Here is a 20,805-nt window from a genome sequence, read left to right on the forward strand (position 1 = left end):
TATATATATATATATATATATATATATATATATATATATATATATATATATATATATATATATATATATATATATATATATATATATATATATATATATATATATATATATATATACAAATATATATATATATATATATATATATATATATATATATATATATGTATATATATATATATATATACATACATATATATATATATATATATATATATATATATATATATATATATATATATATATATATATGTGTGTGTGTGTTTTTAACTACGTAAAACTTGCGGATATACAACATTCTTCGCTGTCCATACAACATATATATATATATACAACAGTCCATGGGAAAAACGATCCGTATTCAGATCTATACCTCATTATTCTAATGATTGCCCTTGAGCTTTGTTGATGGTGATTGCTCGAACATTCCCTGTGTCCCGGTCGTCATTTATATATCCCCCTGTGCCCCCCGGCGTCCCCGTTGTAGTTCTGTCCCTTGTATTTGTAGTTGTGAAAAGACTTGATTCACCAAATTCTAAGTTTATTGTCAAGGGAAAAAGAAAAGTAAGGAAGACGACACTAAACCCTTAAGGTCCAAACTGGCGGTGCTGATCTCCGTTTCATGGCCCTTCAGCCAGGAAATACAATGAAGGGGGGCTGGGGGCCAACCATCCTGTGCTTTCGCATACCCCTCCTGCTTACCTTCCCCAGATTTCTCTAGGTAACCATTTAGAGCTGGGTCGACTCTTGCTAAGCTTAGAGAGTCACACCACTGACCCCCATCCCAAACCAAATAACTGGCCACAACTGGGATTGAACCCGTGCTTCTTGGACAAAGAATTCCCACTCAAGCGCGCCAACCACTTAGCCAGGACGGCTTTGTCAAGAGAAAGGGGGATACTAGCATGCAGAGAGGAATCCCAATAAGAGGTATCGGATTCATCTTTCACAAAAATATTGTGATGCAATTTCAAATTATTCACGAATTGAATATCACGAACTGATAGCGAAACTACTCGAAAACTTATCCTGAAAAAGGGATTAGAGGCATTAGACACTTCTTTTCGAACGCTCCATAGCCCAGTTAATAAACTTGTATTAGCATAATATTTTACTTCGGCCGTTAATGATAGTCAAATCAAATAAGCGGAATAGAATAATTTGATCAGTAAGATTCCTAAATTGCAAAAATAAGCAGTGTTTACCTATTATTTCCTACTGGCAGTGCCGCTCTTAGAATTCCATTTTATATCCTAATCATTTTGTACAGGATATATACTTTTTCCGGGAGTGTTTTCACTCTCAGAAAAAGTGCTGATATGTCAGCTAGGATAAAGCTGAATCTTCCATTGCTAGGTAACCGAGGATTGTACATCCTCGGTACATCCTCCCGAATGAGCCGAAAAATGATGATAAATTGGAAAGGATCTACGCTTGGTTTCTTATTATTGGTTTTTGGTTTAACCAATTAACCAATTTTTATATTTGGTTTATTTGGTTTCTACGTTATTGTTAAATTGGAAAGATCTACCGTTGGTCTCTTATTATTGGTTTTTGGTTAAACCAATTTTTATATTTGGTTTATTTGGTTTCTACGTTATTGTTAAATTAAAAAACATCTGCGTTTGGTTTCTCACGGGTAATTTCAATCTCAATTCGCGATATTTACCCTAAAAATACATCATACACACTTTCCACAAAATATCCACAAGTCCATCCCTTGTCCCTCTTCGCAACATAGGTTTTGACGGTATAAACATTCAAAAATGTTGCTCCAGTTAAGGTTGTTAAATTTTAAACTTAGATTAAAAAAAATAAAACTGCAACAAATTATTAAAAATAATGTTTTAAACTGCATTAAACATAGACAATACTTACAGTATTTCTCGCCAGTTTTCTGATTTGCAGCAGGTTCCACGCGTTTAAAAATCTTTCAGCGTCCCTCATCCTTTGAATCTCTTCTTCACTAAGACGATCATTCCTCAATTCCTTTTCGTAAGCATTCCGGTAAGCAATTCGATGCCTAAAATCATTTAACTGAATAGTCGAATCTAATCAAACTAAACTAGCTAATACAGTTTTTTTATTATTATAATTAATAATAATTACTTCATAATTAATAATTATTAATAATAATTAATAATATAATAATTAATAAAAATTAATAATTAATTACTTCATCCACCCCAAACACCTCAAGAAATAAAAAGTAGGATAAAGTTCACTCTGTTAATTTACATGTATGGTGAATTTTGATTATTCTCGAAATGTGCTTCAAATTAGCTTTTCCTGTATGAAAGGTGAAAATTTCTTAGTTTGTATTGCACTTAATGATGAAGCTGGATGTAAACAGGGCAATCAGGTGTGTAATGGCTAACTGTATTACAAAAATATTTATGAAAATTTTAACATTAAATATTTACAATGATTCCAACTAAGCTGGAATCTTGGGCCCCTAAAATTCAAGTGAGAAGAAAAATTAGAGCTCTCAAATACTTAAAAGAAAGATATCATAGTGTTACAATTCAATGGCGTTACATTTTTTCTGAAAATAGACCTTTAAAAAATTCCATGGGACAACCTAACCGAGATCCTTGTATTTCCATTACGTTAAGGGAACAGATATCAATATCATAGGTGGAAAAAATCGGAGACAAATTTTTTTGACAGATTCCTCAAGTAAAAAAAAAAACAGAAAGTAATAAGAATTAATTTCCTTAAATTTCAAAATGATTTAGTTATGCAAAAAAAAAAAATCCAGGAGTTTTCCATATTATATACCATGAGATACTATGATACTGTAGTATATGATTTCTGAAAAAGGCAACACACCGTAAAGCTTATGTTTTTACATTACAGTGTGGACTTTTATCTTTTTTAAATTTTTCTTCCTGAACCTGAGACCGTTAAGTGGAGATACGGGGCAAAATATTTGCATTTTTTTCTTTTTTACACGCTAAGATTCACAGTCTCATTTTTTCTGTATTCTCCCATTTTTTTTCGTTCAGTTAGGTCTTTAATTTAATTTATTAGTTTTTTTACAGTACATGTATATGGAGAGAGAAAGAGAGAGAAAGAGAGAGAAAGGAAGAGAAAGAGAGAGAAAGAGAGGAAAGGGAAGAGAAAGAGAGAGAAAGAGAGAGAGAGAGAGAGAGAGAGAGAGAGAGAGAGAGAGAGAGAGAGAGAGAGAGAGAGAGAGAGAGAGAGAGAGAGAGAGAGAGAGAGAAAGACCTTCGATTGGGTTCGAAATGCTCTATCCAGCTCCAAACAACATTTTTCTTATGTACATCATGCCTGATGCAATTAATGGCAAATTTCCAACGTTCCTTATTCCGGGTTTCTCCCTTAAACTTCTGAATTCCAGGATGAAGATGAAGATAAGGTACACCTTTTGACCATATGTCGTACATCTGAGCAAGAAGATATGCTGTTTGAAACTGAGACTTACATATACCTACAAAAAAAAACATAGATAATCTTAAAACATATTCCTATCAATTAGGGATTATAGTCAAGGCAGTACGAAGGAGAGGGGTTACCGGGTTTGACCACCCCCCCACCAAAAGAAATTGTGTCTGATTAAAAAAAAATTAACAAAAATGCATGTGTTAAAATATTGTTTTATACCAATCCCCCCCTACGCCAAAAACTAACACTTGAATAAAATTACATACACGTTTACAGGCCTATATCTGTCAATAAACACATTTTGAAAGGATCAAGAATGCTCTGGTTACATCTTCAGGCTTGGACACACAGCAGCCTAATAGCATATCTCACTAGTATATAGGTGTTTTATGCTACAAAGTATAAATTCAACCATAGTATATATAGTCTCCTAGAGTAAAATTTCAGCATTTCATTTTTGTGTTTCAAGCAAATTAAAAGTCAAACTGGATTTACCAGCATCTCAGCAAAAACGAACTCTAAACAAAGAGGGACAAATATTTTTTGTTTCGATTTTAGACTATTATTAAGAGTAAACCTAAATGTGGAGACAACTACAATTATTTCTTACATTAATTTTAAAAACTTTTTCTTCGAAATTAATTTTTTAAAGAAAAAGCTGCATTAAACCAAGAATGAGCAGAAATAAAGTCAAATAATTTTCCAAGCGTAAAACTACTTAAAAATAACCATCAATAAGTAAATGAGACCTGAAATGAAAAGAAATTACAATAAATAACCGAGCCAAATCAAAACGAACAGAAACTAAGATGAGTGGGGCTGAGGCCCCCATGCCTCTTAAGACATACATACAATATGCAATGAGCAAATCATTAAAAAGCATGAATTTTTCTTTTTCGATTGAACGAAGTAGGATTGTCTTTTTAAAGTTCAGGAAAGAACAGTCCCCAAAAATATCCTAAAAATATCCTAGTATTCCTGCTTGGAAAGCATTAAAAACCAATTCAACATAAATATCGTTGAGGCGTTTATTTTCCGTTTGGCGCCTATTTTCTCAAAGAATTACTTTCTGAAGAGCAAATATTCATTTCTAGATTTTATTTGCACTGATACCGTCTTTTGGTCTTCTTGGAGGTTGGCTCTGTTTCATAATTGCATTGGCTATGATTGGAGTATTAACTGCCATCATTGGAGATATGGCTGTTATATTTGGCTGTCTAGTTGGGCTGAAGGATGGTGTCACAGGTAATTCCCATTTATATTGAAATTTTTATTATACAAATTTTATTAGTGGCGGCATAGGTATTGTTTTTAACTACTATTATTGGAGATATGGCTGCTATATTTGGCTACAAAGTTGGGATGAAGTATGGTTTCAATGGTAATTTGGTTCAATGGTATCGTTGGACACTTTGAAGTTCCCTGTTGTGCTAACCACTATGGTTGAAATCTTTGCCGGTAAAGGACGCATATTATTTATGCTGTGTGTATACAGAATAGACAGCGTTTTGCTGATCAATTAATAATAGATTACATATTTTCTTTGTTTTAAACTAGCCTCTCATTAGCTTTTCTAACTATTGACACATTTAAAATCTCCTATCAATTTTTAGCAAAATTACATTGGAAGTTCCCTGTGGTGACTCGCGAAAATATTTGTATGGAACCAAATCCCCTTAAGATGAGTCTTAACAGAATAACGTCTTCCCCATACCACTTGGGTGAATGTTTTCGTAATATTTGTTTTTATTTTTTTTTGTAAAAAAGTTGTTATATTTATTTTGTATAATAAAGTTTCAAACGGACCTAAAACAGCTGCATACTTGTATTTTCAGCTACTTTTAAATGTAGGAGAAGAGTAAAGGACTCAGAGATACGTCATCAGCAGACCTACCGGCTTAAAGTTGCCTACTTAAGTTAGCAAGATTTTACCAAGCAGGCACGTCATTGCAATAGAGGAGGAGGAATTACCCCTCTCTAATTTAGAAAATACTTCTTGTAGGTATTTTCGTTTCAAAATACTTTTTTTTCGGTATTTTCGCTCACAAAATGGAAAAGCATCAAAATTCCCCCCCCCCCCTCTAGATTTGAAATATATATTTTCCCTTATAATGCCCCACCCTGCATTTTCATGGATTGATGCCTCTATTACCAAACTAACCTAAGCGTACTTTTTGCAGACTGGATTTTGACGTGAAATAATTCTTGCCGCAAAAAAAGTTGAAAAATACAAAGGATAATATATAAATACAAATACAAAGGACTAATATAATTCCCCTATCTTTCTAATCTTTCATACTCCCAAAACCTCACTAGACTTCTAATCCCTTCCCTCCAATTTCACAGAAGACGCATAGATCTAATTACATCTTATAAGATTATTAAGGGAATTGACGATATTCAATTACATTCTTTTTTTAACTTTTGTCAATACCCAGCAGCACAGCAACATCAGGATTAAATTTATCCTTTTGTCCTATTGCCCACCGCTCATTGGGTTTATAGGGTTTCTGGAGAATGGAATAGACTACCCACAGAGGTGGTAGAATCACCAAATATGCAAGTATTTAAGTGTAGGCTGATCAGCGAGCCATTTTATATAAATCAGTTTACTACCTTACAGCCCTAGAAAGTGGGATAGAACTACATTTTTTTTCTCTTTTTTTACAGCTTGTCATTTGATATACGGTCAGCCCTATTCCATGACTTTATCAAACAAAGATTTACAACAAGATAAAACATGTAAAGATTCTAACTTGTGTTTTAACCGTGATATTGTTTCATATTTGTAGATTACTGGAAAACGAGCGTTTTACAGGGTTGACCCCCCCACACAGCCCCCAGTGCAACGACTCTGAGTTACGCAAGTTGCCTATTTATAACATATAATGTTTTGTATTAAGAAAAGAGGGCGTGTTCGATCCCGGAAATTCAAAAAAGCTTAGAGCATTAAGGTCAAACTTTAAGGAAATGTCGAGAAGGATGCCAAACACAACCAAACCCAATTTTTCCTTTCTGATTGTGAAAAGGAAATGCCAGAAAAAATTATGGAACGACTGATGGTATTCAGCCGTCACATGGTTAGGGGAATGTTGAGGGGCATCTTTTACTACATTAAAAGATACTATATGCATCTGGATTTTCAAAAATGTGCATCTGCAATATCTTGAGAACAACATAGGTGTTAAGTTTATACTGTTAAAGCATTATGAGGGAATGTTAAAAAATAGTCGAAGGGCAACCAGTACCCTCTCCATGCTCTTTTTACCTGAAATCTCCCAAAGACATCTAATCAAAATTTTAGTTTAACCATCTTGTTTGAAATAGTCAAAAAGTACAATAACTATTCTTCCAGGGATGAAAAAACCCCCAAAGCCCCATGTTTTCTGTTTTCCCATGACCCCCATGCTTTACATAATCCTTTATTTTAATTTATGTTCGTTTTGGGCTTCGTTTATTCTTTAGTAAAAATTTCTTTTTATTTTGAGTTTGAATTATTATAGGAATTTATTTTTACTGGTCTTAAATTTGATGTGGCTTTTTAATAATCTTTGAAAAGCGTTTTTTTCGGAAAGTTCTTTTTAATTAGATAAAGCACACGAAACGTATCTTGACAGGTATCCATTTCATGACTTATATATTTCATTCATTAGTCATTTCATGAATTATATATTTCATTCATTAGTCATTTCATGACTAATATATATATATATATATAATATATATATATATATATATATATATATATATATATATATATATATATATATATATATATATATATATATATATATATATATATATGTATATACATATATATATATATATATATATATATATATATATATATATATATATAAATATATATATATATATATATATATATATATATATATATATATATATATATATATATATATATATATATATATACATATATACATACATACATATATATATATATATATATATATATATATATATATATATATATATATATATATATATATATATATATATATATATATATATATATATATATGTTTCTTTTACTTACCAGCTTTCAATTCAGTGATTATCAAGTCAATGACAAATTTTGGTTGAAGCCAATCATTCTTCCACGGTTTCATACATAATATAACTTCTGTTGTACAGCTGACTGGTCCAACAACTAAAAACAAAATTTATTTTTCATTAGTCTTTACTTTATTCTTGAAACTCAAATATTTTTTCCTTCTTTCTAGCCTACGTCTCCTTTATATAGCTATATATCTTCTTTAAATGCACCCATATTATTGTAGTTTTGTTTGGCTTCGTACATCTTCCATTATTCACCCAATGCGTGTTCAGCAACTTTCTTCGGTTGTTGGTTTGTGTACAGCTCTGGGATTGGTGCAGAGTGCATGCGAGGGAGCAATAAGCAACAAAGCAATAAGCAACAAAGCAATCCCCCTTTATATGGGTCGTTTTGATGAGCTTTGTCTTAAGGAACACAGGAAAGACCATGGGTAACCACAGAATCAAAAAAGGAGGAAAAGCTTTCCTGGACTTGGATTATGCTGATAACTTAAGCATCCTAGACGAAAGCGTGAGCAAAATGAATGAACTTTTAGAGTTTTTGCGAGTTCAGAGTGCTGGAATAGGTTTGAAATATAATTTTAAGAAGACTAAGTCACAAAGACTAGGAATAAGTGAAAATGAAAAGGTGAAGTTGGGTAACGAAAAGATTGATCAGGTGGGCAGCTTCACTTACCTTGGTAATATTATTAGTAAAGACGCGGGTGGAGATATTAAAAGTAGAATAGCCAAGGCTCAGAGTGTTTTTTCAAAGTTAAAAAAAAAGTATGGAAGAATAGGAAGATAAGTCTGCAAAGCAAGACTAGAATGTTGGGAGATACAGTGGTGATAGTGGTCAAAAATGGCTCTGAAGCATGGGCACTCCGAAAAGCGGATAAAAATTTACTAGACTTTTTCCAGAGAAATTGCCTACGGGTTGTTCTGGGTACTGAAAAATGTAACTGTACGAAAAGTATGGCTCAATCCCGCCTTCTAGGGCTATAATGAAAGAAAGGTTGAGATGGCTAGGGCACGTTCTGCAAATGAAGGATGACAGATTGCCAAAGATTGTCCTTTTCAGCCAACCGTCTGGCTAAACAGAAAGCAGGTCGTCCTCGTCTGAGATGGGCGAATGTCATAAAGAAATATTCAAAGGAAATGGAAGCTTCCTTGGAGGGTGTAAAGAGGGAAGGTTTGATTAGGCTGGGAAGGAGGGGGAGCATGCCGAGTTGTGCTGGCCTCAGGCTGCTTGGTGCTGCAGTGAATTGCTACCAGTAGTAATTAGCAGTTTGTTTGCTTTTAGGCTAAACCATGGTATAACCATTACATATTTTGATAGTCAGTTAAACAGAGCTTTGGCACAAGATTCTGATAATCTGTCCTTATTCCCGGACTATATTAAAAGCAAAATTACTTTTTTTTGTAAGCTTAAGGAAGCACATTTATCAGCAGGACAATGTAGAAGAGTCTATTTGAGGAGTCGTGGGGGGGGGTAGTAACATCTTCGGGAGGGATATTACTTCAAAAAACACAAAAATAGGCAAATTTACAGGAAATGCAATAGCATGAAAGCTTTTTAAGATTTTGTTTTTTTTTGGTGGCAATAGCGTATGAAAACAATGTAAGCACAGCTATTATAAAAATCCAAGTAGACAAAGCTCATATAATATGAAAAACATTATAGTTGTTCAATTGCCACCAAGTTCTGTGGAAATGCTCAGTCATAAATTTTAGAAAACATTTTATTTGGTGTCTTCAATTGACTTCAAATGGCTGATAAAATTGACTATTTCAATTACCCTTACTCCATGCTCTCACTCAGACTATCTGCCTTGGCTTTTTTTTTCTAATTAGTCATGCCTCTCAACTTTTTCATCACAGTCCAACAAGTTGATTTTAATTGAGAGCCATGGCTAATTGAAAAAAAAGCCGAGACAGATAGTCTGAGTGAGAAACAAAGCTGGTATAAGCCTTTTTCAGAATTGTATACAAGTGATGTCATTTCCTTGTTGATAGATAGTCTATCATCCATCCATCCTAGGGCAGAACTAAGGTTGACATGCATGGAGTAAGGATAATTGAAATAGCCAAATTGTTTGATTAACATAAATCAATAAAATAATTGAATTTGAAGGGTAAGAAATAAATCAATCTAAATAAATTCTTTTGTGTCTGTTAAGCAAAATCAAGCCCATAAAAGCCTTACCCAATCGACCTTTCCAGGCCCAGGGGCGTATCTAGAATAATTTTTTTTTTGGGGGGGGGGTCAACATGACAAGGACGCGAATAAGCAAAATCTTGGGGGGTAATGTGACAAGGACGCCAATAATTGACCAAATTGACAAATTTATTTAAAAGAAAAGAGCGAAAAACAAATACGAAAAAACAAGGAATGAATGCACCAGAAACAAGAGCTAAGAGCTCATATGGCACTTGTGACGAGGTCGGAAGAGCCAAGAGCTCATATGGTTAACTCTAGAGCTCTGAGTCACGAGATCCTTCTAAATATTAAAATTCATTAGGATCCGATTACCCATTCGTAACTTAAAATACCTCAATTTTTCTAATGTTTCCTCTCCCTTCAACCCCCCAGAAGGTCGAATCGGGGAAAACGACGTTATCAAGTCAATTTGGGCAGTTCCCAGACACGCCTACCAATTTTCATCGTCCTAGCACGTCATAAAGCACCGAACTCGAGAAAGCACTGAACCCCATACCCCTAACTCCACCGAAGAGTGCGGATCCAGTCCGTTTACGTCAATCACGTATCTACGACATTTATGAGCGTTTTCCAAGATTTCCAGTTTTCCCCTTCAACTCCCCCCAAATGCCAAAAGATCTGGTCGGGATTTGAGATAAGAGCTCTGAGATAGGAGTTCCTTCTAAATATCAAATTTCATTAAGATCCGGCCATCCGTTTTTAAGTTAAAAATACCTCAATTTTTCTGATTTTCCAAATTAACAACCCCCAGCTCCCTCAAAGAGAACGATCCGTACCAATTATGTCAATCTCGTATCTAAAATGAAAAAAAAAAGTTTTTTAAATGAAAGTAAGGAGCAACATTAAAACTTAAAATGAACATTTTATGAACATATTCTGTATATGAAAGGGGCTTTTCCTCCGCAACGTCCCGCTCTTTACGCTAAAGTTCAACTGTTTCTCTTAACTCTATTTTTAAAACAGTACGAAACTTTAGCGTAAAGAGCGGGGCGTTGAGGAGGAAAAGCCCCTTTCATATACGGAGTAATTTCTGTTCGTTTTAAGTTTTAATGTTGCTCCTTACTTTCATTTAAAAAACTTGTTTTTTTATTTAATTTCTGGACGTTTTTGAATTAATGCATGTTTTGATCTTGGCTCTCCGCACATAAATAAATAAAACGAAATTTGCATATTAATTAATTGCAATTAATCGGAAGATTTTGAGAAAAAATGTTTGATCTTGGCTCTCCACACATAAATAATTAAAACAAAATTTGCATATTAATTAATTGCAATTAATCGGAAGATTTTGAGAAAAATGAACGTGGGAGGAGGCCTAGTTGCCCTCCAATTTTTTGATTACTTAAAAAAGCAACTAGAACTTTTTACAGACGTTTTCATTGGTAAAAAATATATGTACCTTACGGATTAACTTACGTAACGAACTTCTATATTCGTATGTTTTTATTGGGTATATGAGGGTGTTCAACCCTCGTCGATACCTCGCTCTTTACACTAAGGATAAATTTTGTCCCAATTCCTTAAGAATGATCTCTGAATCACAAAGGCCATAAAATAAATAGTTGAAATTACTAAAAATACTTTAGCGTAAAGAGTGAGGTATAACGAGGAGGTAAACCCCTCATATGCGTAATAATTTTTTTTCGTTTTAAGTTTTAATGCTGCTCCTTACTTTCAGTAGAGAAAACTTTTCATTTTTAATTTTTCACTGTTTTTCAAATAATGCTAGAAAATCCTGCGCCCCCTTCATTGAAATTCTCTTCCCTCATGAGAAGTTTCTCCATGGAAATATTCTCCCACGTAACTCCCCCCCCTCAACTCTCCCCCTAAACCAAAAAATCCCCCTGAAAACATCTGTATACTTCCCAGTAACCATTGCTATATGTAAACACAGGTCAAAGCTTGTAACTTGCAGCCCCAACCACGGGGACTGCGGGGGAGTAAGTCGTCCCTAAAGACATAGTTATTAGGTTTTTTGACTATGGTGAATAAAATGGCTATCTCAGAATTTTGATCCGGTGACCTTATGACTCCAATTTTTTGGTCACTTAAAAAGGGCACTAGAACTTTTAATTTCCGTTAGAATGAGCCCTTTCGTGACATTCTAGGACCACTGAGTCGATACGATCACCCCTGGAAAAAAAACAAAAAACAAACAAAAAACAAATAAACACGCATCACGCATACGGCGCTTGAAACCTCTACAATAAGGTTCTCTGATACGCTGAATCTGATGGTGTGATTTTCGTTAAGATTGTATGACATTTAGGGGGTGTTTCCCCTTATTTCCTAAAATGAGTTAAATTTTTTCAGGCTCGTAACTTTTGATGGGTATAACTGATCTTGATGAAACTTATATATTTAAAATCAGCATTAAAATGGGATTCTTTTGATGTAACTATTGGTATCAAAATTCCATTTTTTATAGTCTCGGTTACTATTGAGCCGGGTCGCTCCTTACTACAGTTCGTTACCACGAACTGTTTGTTAACTTGTACTTATTCTTCCCATCAAGTTTCATCCCGATCTCTCCACTCAAAGGGTTTTCGAAGATTTCCGGTTTCCAAGATTTCTGTTTCCCCCCTCCAACCCTCTATGTCCCAGGATTTGATTCGAATTGAAAATGGAGCTAAGATTCTTCTATATACCAAATTTCATTAAGATCCAATTACCCATTCGTAAGACACCTCGATTTCCACGTTTTTCAAGAATTCCGGTTTCCCCTTCAAACTCCCTTCAATGTCACCGGATCTGGTTGAGATTTAAAATGAGAGTTCTAAAGCACAAGATCCTTCTAGATATCAAATTTCATTAAGAACTGATAACCCGTTCATAAGTTACATATACCTCATTTTTTCTTAATTACTCCCCCCCCCAACTCCACCAAAGAGAGCGGATCTGGAACATAAGATTCTTCTATATATCAAATTTCATTAAGATCCGAGCACCCGTCCCTAAAGACATAGTTATTAGGTTTTTTGACTATGGTGAATAAAATGGCTATCTCAGAATTTTGATCCGGTGACCTTATGACTCCAATTTTTTTGGTCACTTAAAAAGGGCACTAGAACTTTTAATTTCCGTTGGAATGAGTCCTCTCGTGACATTCTAGGACCACTGAGTCGATACGATCACCCCTGGAAAAAAAACAAAAAACAAACAAAAAGCAAATAAACACGCATCACGCATACGGCGCTTGAAACCTCTACAAGAAGGTTCTCTGATACGCTGAATCTGATGGTGTGATTTTCGTTAAGATTGTATGACATTTAGGGGGTGTTTCCCCCTATTTCCTAAAATAAGGTAGATTTTTTCAGGCTCGTAACTTTTGATGGGTATAACTGATCTTGATGAAACTTATATATTTAAAATCAGCATTAAAATGGGATTCTTTTGATGTAACTATTGGTATCAAAATTCCATTTTTTATAGTTTCGGTTACTATTGAGCCGGGTCGCTCCTTACTACAGTTCGTTACCACGAACTGTTTGTTAACTTGTGCTTATTCTTCCCATCAAGTTTCATCCCGATCTCTCCACTCTAAGGGTTTTCCAAGATTTCCGGTTTCCAAGATTTCTGTTTCCCCCCTCCAACCCTCTATGTCCCAGGATTTGATTCGAATTGAAAATGGAGCTAAGATTCTTCTATATACCAAATTTCATTAAGATCCAATTACCCATTCGTAAGACATCTCGATTTCCACGTTTTCCGAGAATTCCGGTTTCCCCTTCAAACTCCCTTCAATGTCACCGGATCTGGTCGAGTTTTAAAATGAGAGTTCTAAAGCACAAGATCCTTCTAGATATCAAATTTCATTAAGAACTGATAACCCGTTCATAAGTTACATATACCTCACTTTTTCTGAATTACTCCCCCCCCCCCAACTCCACCAAAGAGAGCGGATCTGGGACATAAGATTCTTCTATATATCAATTTCATTAAGATCCGAGCACCCATTCGTAAGACACCTCGATTTTCACGTTTTCCAAGAATTCCGGTTTCCCCTTCGAACTCCCTTCAATGTCACCGGATCTGGTCGAGATTTAAAATGAGAGTTCTAAAGCCCAAGATCCTTCTAGATATCATATTTCATTAAGATCTGATTACAAGTTCGTAAGTTACAAATACCTCATTTTTTCTGAATCACTCCCCCCAACTCCACCAAAGAGAGCGGATCTGGGACATAAGATTCTTCTATATATCAAATTTCATTAAGATCCTGATGAAAGCACAAGAGCGGATCTGGTCCGGTTATGTCAGTCAACTATCTTGGACTTGGGCTTATCCTTTCCACCAAGTTTCATCCTGATCTCTCCGCTTTAAGCGTTTTCCAAGGTCCCCCCTAATGACACTGGATCCGGTCGGGATTTAAAATAATAGATCTGAGTTTCGAGGTCCTTCTAACTATGATATTTCATTAAGATACGATCACTCTTTCGTAAGTCAAAAATATCTCATTTTTTCTAATTTTTTAGAATTAATTCCCCCCCCCCAACTGCCCCAAGGAGATCAGATCCGTTCCGATTATGTTAATAACGTATCTAGGACTTATGCTTATTTTTCCCACCAAGTTTCATCCCGATCCCTCGACTCCAGCGTTTTCCAAGATTTTAGATCCCCCCCCCCAACTTCCCCTTCACCGGATCCGATCGGGATTTAAGATAAGAGCTCTGAGACACGAAATCCTTCTAAACATCAAATTTCATTAGGATCCGATCACTCCTTCGTAAGTTAAGAAATACCTCATTTTTTTTAATTTTCCAGAATTAACCATCCTCCCCCAACTCCCCCAAAGAGAGCGGATCTGTTCCGGTTATTTCAATCATGTATCTAGAACTTATGATTATTTTTACCGCCAAGTTCCATCCTGATCCCTCCACTCTAAGCGTTTTCCAAGATTTTAGGCCCCCCTCCGAACTCCCCCCAATGTCACCGGATCCGGTCGGGATTTAAAATAAGAGCTCTGAGACACGATACCCTTCCAAAAATAAAATTTAATGAAGATCCGATCACTCCTTCGTAAGTTAAAAATACCTCATTGTTTCTAATTTTTCAGAATTAACCCTCCCCCCAACTCCCCCAAAGAGCGCGGATCCGTTCCGGTTATAGTAGTCACGTATCTAGGACTTTTCATTATTTTTCCCACCAAGTTTCGTCCCGGTCCCTCAACTCTAGGCGTTTTCCGAGATTTTAGGTTCCCCCCCCCAATTCCCCCCAGTATCATCGGATCCAATCGGGATTTAAAATAAGAGCCCTGAGACACGATATTCTTCCAAACTTCAAATTTCATTAAGATCCGATCACTCCTTCGTAAGTTAAAAATACCTCATTTCTTTCTAATTTTTGGAATTAACCCCCTCCCCCAAACAGAGCAGATCCGTTCTAGTTATGTCAATCACGTATCTAGGACTTATGCTTATTTTTCCCAACAAGTTTCATCCCAATCCCTCCATTCTAAGGGTTTTCCAGGATTTTAGGTTCCCCCCAACTCCCCCCAATTTCACCGGATCTGGTCCGAATTTAAACAAGAGCTCTGAGACATGATATCCTTCCAAACATCAAATTTCATTGAGATGGGATTTCATTTCACAAATTTCATTGATGGGATCCAAAGATCCCATCACACGTTCGTAAGTTAAAAATACTTAATTTTTTCTATTTTTTCCGAATTAACCGACCCCCCACTCCCCTCCAGATGGTCAAATCGCGAAAACGACTATTTCTAATTTAATCTGGTCTGGTCCCTGATACGCCTGCCAAATTTCATCGTCCTAGCTTACCTGGGAGCACCTAAAGTGGCAAAACCGGGACAGACAGACCGACAGACCGACAGAATTTGCGATCGCTATATGTCACTTGGTTAATACCAAGTGCCATAAAAATCTTGGAGGATCCCCCCCCCCACTCTGAATCCACCAGTTTTCAGGCCAATTGTACAACACAAAATATCAAGACTGGGTACAAAGAAACAGCCTGGCAATAAAATAACAAATGTGACGTGTTTTATGTAGCCTATGTACTCGTTATCAGCTTGAGTAACATCCACCGAAACAGCCCTAAATCACTGTCATTCCATAATAGGAATCGATATTTTTTAAAACTAATGGATCTTAATTAAATACCAAGTCTTTGCACAGAAGCTAGCTTGGGGAGGAGCAACATAATTTTGAGGAGGGTTACAACTTTGAAAACCACAAACAGGCAAAGACAAAAATACACAAATAATATGAAAAATTTAGTAGGAATCTTGATATTTCTTGGAGATTGGTGTGCAATTTAAATACAGAATATATCCTTTGGTACAGGTCAGTCATAAAAGAATAGAAAAATAATGCAATAATATTATAATGTAATTTTAATCAAAATATAAGGAATAAAATAAGATAAGAAAATCCTTTGGTGCAAGTAAAGCATAGTTACCAGCACCCCCTAAACCCTAAGCCCTACACGAGCTAAACCTCCTGAACCCCCTAACTACCTAAGCCTCTTCGAAAAGTCCCACAAACCCTACCATCTACTCTATTTTACAATTATAAGAAAAGTTGGATTATAACAATTGTACTATAATAAATTTGGACTTGATTATCAGAAATTAATCAACCTATTGTCCCAATAGCTGTCAACAAAGTAATTCTAGAAGTTGTTCCCTTTTTGTCAAGCACACAAGGAAAATAAAGTGGGAAATGATATAAGAAAGCCATTATTCGACCTCATCTAGATTGTAAAACCTCAATTTGCTTTCCACCACTGCCTGGTGGATATTCAAAAAAAATTTGTAGTTGTTGTGTTGCTGTATTTTTTTTTGGGGGGGGGTTGCTACATTTCCAGTTTCTTGTTTTAGATTTCTTCACAAAACGTTCTAATTGTTGCAGTAAGTGTTATTTTTTAATACGACAAGCATTGTGCATACAGTAATTCTTATTATCAATAAATATATAGACAAACAAAATAAATTTGAAATTAAAAATGCACTGTTTATATCTATTCTTCATCCACTGTACAAGTTAAAAGTGGAGTATCAAACCAAAAAAAGAAGAAAAAACTTATATACAGCAAAAACAAATGAAGCCAAAATCACCGAGGATACATCGCGCTATGGATCTTCAGTTAAATGTGTGATTAACACACAGTGTAGTAGAAACATATTCCTTAGCTTGAGAATTTGCCAGGCAAGACAACTTGTAATATCAGGAACACAAAAACCCATATAATAGAATAAAATATTTGGTTAGGGTGAGGTTTGAAGACGGTGATTATTTTTTCATACTATGAGGAGAGAATTATAAAGATTTATTAAATTTTTTTCCATTTGTGCAGATTTGGGAGGTTTGAGAAAGGAATTTTTGGGGTAGAGAAAAGTGATGATGGGTGATCTCTTGGGGTTTTGGAAAATAAAAACTTAATCAGTATAAAACATTATTGTAGATCGGTCAGTATCGGTATGGCGCATCGAGAAAAATTTTGGGATAGTTATACTTTTTATTTCGTTTTCGTTTGTTTTTGTGCGTATGTATGTTCAGTTTGCCATGACGCAGTTGGGTTTTTTTTTAGCAGCAAAATATCATGTCATTTTATCACTTTATTACGGCTTGTATCTGCGAGGCAGGTACAACAAGTAATTGCGTTAAATAAAATGTAAATATCACTTATATCATTGAGGCATCATCAAGACCAAATAAAATATAAACACTATCCGCGAACAGAACTGGCTAATAAAAAACGAGAATACTTCCTACTGTTGTATATATGGGATAAGTGGGTATAACAAACACTTGTCATATCTGAAACAAATATTCTTAATATCACTGATATCGCTAGGACTAAAAAAGATATAGACACAAAACAATATACCTGAAATTTTTTATCTTGGTTTCACTTTTAAGTTACTTTGGCATTAATAATTTAATTAATTTTTCCATTATTCTAAAACCGCTAAAGGAATACTTTTGGCGGTTGTGTATTTACGAGGTAGGTACAATAAATACTTGTGATATCTGAAATACGTAATCTTAATATCACTGATATCGCTTGGACAAAACAAAATATAAACACAATCCACGAACAGAACTGCGTGATCGAAAAAAATGGATGGGGCAATTGCCTCATCCAGATCCTCGTTTGCCTCCTAGGTCTCAGTTTGCCCACCCCCCTAGCTGAATTTTTTTGAAATTCTTGTCAAAACTAATATAAGCCTGCATAATCCAAGCATCCAGAGAAATGGATCTGTTTTCTTTAGTATATCTTTGCCGTTATGGTACTATAGGACTCATTTTTTATTTTTAGTGTCATTTTCACTTGACTTGGAAAACTTACTTCAACTTAAGGGGGTGTTTCCCCCGGAATCTTGATGAAATTACGCCACCGTTTTCAATATTCTGAAACTACTAAAACAATATTACTAAATTGAACACAGCATTTCTCATTTACTTCTCAATAATACAAGTAAAATAGACTATGCCTGAATAAAGGTGCTGTGGAGTGATATCTCTTTTCTTGTTGCAGAAAATGTTTCCAACACCTATTTTATAGCTTCATTCAACCAAACTGGTTTCCTTCATATTTTATCAATAAAATTATATACAGTGACGTGTAAGTGTGCAACAGCTATTACGAAGGAGGGGCAGTGGGTTATTTTTTAGGCGAGGGTGGGGGGCGAACCATCCATTTTAAAGGTTCATTCAACTAAACAGATTTGCTTCATATTTTATCAATAAAATTTTACACCGTGACGTGTAAGTTTGCAACAGCTATTACGAAGGAGGGGCAGGGGGTCTTTTTGTAGGCGAGGGAAGGGAGAACCTTGAAAGGGCACATTTAAATACTCAAATATTCCAGCTCTCATTGAGCCTTCAGGTAACAATTACTAAAACAATATTACCAAATTGAACACGGCATTTTCATTTTTTTTTTTCACAATTAAAATACAAGAAAAATAGCCGAAAAACTGGTAATACTTACTGCAACTTGGTCCATGATCAACTCTTTGATTCCAAAGTTTAAACTCAGCAAGAATTTCTTCTCGACTTATTTTTCTAGAGAACAGCTTATCAGGACTCGAATTGCTGTCAAGATACACCACAAACTTTTTAATTTCGCCAACCTGAAAAATAAATACAATTAATCACCGAGAACTATGTCTTTCTTCGCGAGGCCTTTGACAGACACTTGTTTCGGGAACGGAGTCAAATTTCAGGGGGGAAGGGGTCATGCAAAATGAATTCTTCTAGGATGCCTTATTGACTTTTTTTTTAGAAAGCAGCTTATTAGGACTCGAATCACAGTCAACACACGACAGACTTTTTAATTTCTCCACTCTCAAAAGTATATAAATAGAATTAAACAGCAAAAGTAAATCTTAAATCTCCCTTGAGGAGTTTTTGAACAGACACTTGTTTCGGAGAGTAAATTAAATTTCGGAGGGGGGCATGCACAGAAAACTTTTCAAGGATCTCTTATCGACTTATTTTATAAGAAAACTGCTTATCAGATGTTGAGTCGCTTTCAAGATACACGACATAAACTTTATACTTGTCCAATTTGAAAGGATAAAAGTAGAATTAACCCCAAGAAGTATAACCTTAATTTCCATAGCGTTTCTTTTTTCATTAATGAGAATTTGCAATAAGGAGAAAAGGAATTTTTTTAGGTGGGAAGGGGGCTTAAAATACAACAATACGTGAATTTCCTGTATAGAAAATATAACCGATCATATAAAACATGTTCTAAATCTCAAAGTTTTGATAAGGGGGAGGAGGAAGGAGGACAGAACCAACAAAGCATTCCCCATCCCTTGCATACACGCTATGTTTTAGCTATTTTGTTTATTCAAAACGCTATAACCCGATATATTAATTCTCAAATAGCAATCATTTAACTACACAAAAGGCAGTATCAACCGTCGAATCAAGGTTGCTACTCCTTGGTATCCTTATCAAGATCATGAAATTTCACTCCAAACGCTAGGATGTTGGGAAAAGTATATAGGACAATTCGTCAATTACTGGTACCAATAAACATTGTTTTGAATATAAATAAAATTCAAAAAATCATACCATGGGAAAGTGCCAGAAATGCAAATACTGAAAATTTTCAAGTACTGTATAAACAATACTACCATCTAAACTACAATATATATATATATATATATATATATATATATATATATATATATATATATATATATATATATATATATATATATATATATATATATATACATATATATATATATATATATATATATATATGTATGTATGTATATATATGTATATATATATATATATATATATATATATATATATATATATATATATATATATATATATATATATATATATATATATATATATATATATATATATATATATATATATATATATATATATGTATGTATGTATATATATTTATATATATATATATATATATATATATATATATATATATATATATATATATATATATATATATATATATATATATATCTATATATATAAAAATAAGTTGTCTGTCTGTGGATGTGTGGATGGATGTGTGGATGGATGTGTCAGGTGACGTCATGTTTCGGCTGACGTCATGAAATTAGTTGCCGTCATTTTTGCTTTGAAGGTGACGTCATTCAAGTTATATAAGACATATGTTCGCCGTCATGTTTCGGCTGACGTCATGAAATTAGCTGCCATCATTTTTGCTTTGAAGGCATCATTTTTGCTTTGAAGGCGTGACGTCATTCAAGTTATATAAGACGGATGTTCGTGTAGAATTCTATTAATGCTTAAGTTTATAATGACTGATGAAGATGCTCAAAGAGTCTATGCCAGAAAACTTGCTGGTGATAGAGAAAGTCAGAAAAGAAAGCGTGCCGAGGAACTACCAGAGCAACGCGAAAGCAGACTTGCTGCTAAAAGAGAAAGTGAAAAAAGAAAGCATGCCGAGGAACTACCAGAGCAACGCAGAAGCAGACTTGCTGCTAAAAGAGAATGTGAAAAAAGAAAGCATGCCGAGGAACTACCAGAGCAACGCAGAAGCAGACTTGCTGCTAAAAGAGAATGTGAAAAAAGAAAGCATGCCGAGGAACTACCAGAGCAACGCGAAAGCAGACTTGCTGCTAAAAGAGAAAGTGAAAA

General features: G+C 34.6%; 1 protein-coding gene across 1 annotated transcript in view; it reads right to left on the bottom strand.

Moving 5' to 3' along the window:
• Positions 1 to 20,805, bottom strand: part of LOC136035014 (intermembrane lipid transfer protein VPS13C-like) — a 186,927-nt gene that overhangs the window by 132,411 nt on the left and 33,711 nt on the right. Inside the window, exons 6-9 of the mRNA XM_065716595.1 lie at positions 18,641 to 18,782; positions 7,463 to 7,576; positions 3,229 to 3,451; positions 1,876 to 2,020 (exon numbers count right to left, since the gene is read on the bottom strand). Of these exons, the coding sequence (XP_065572667.1) occupies positions 1,876 to 2,020; positions 3,229 to 3,451; positions 7,463 to 7,576; positions 18,641 to 18,782 (624 nt within the window). The remainder of the gene's footprint in view (positions 1 to 1,875; positions 2,021 to 3,228; positions 3,452 to 7,462; positions 7,577 to 18,640; positions 18,783 to 20,805) is intronic.

The sequence above is a fragment of the Artemia franciscana genome, chromosome 13, assembly GCF_032884065.1.
Source record: "Artemia franciscana chromosome 13, ASM3288406v1, whole genome shotgun sequence".
Classification (NCBI taxonomy): domain Eukaryota; kingdom Metazoa; phylum Arthropoda; class Branchiopoda; order Anostraca; family Artemiidae; genus Artemia; species Artemia franciscana.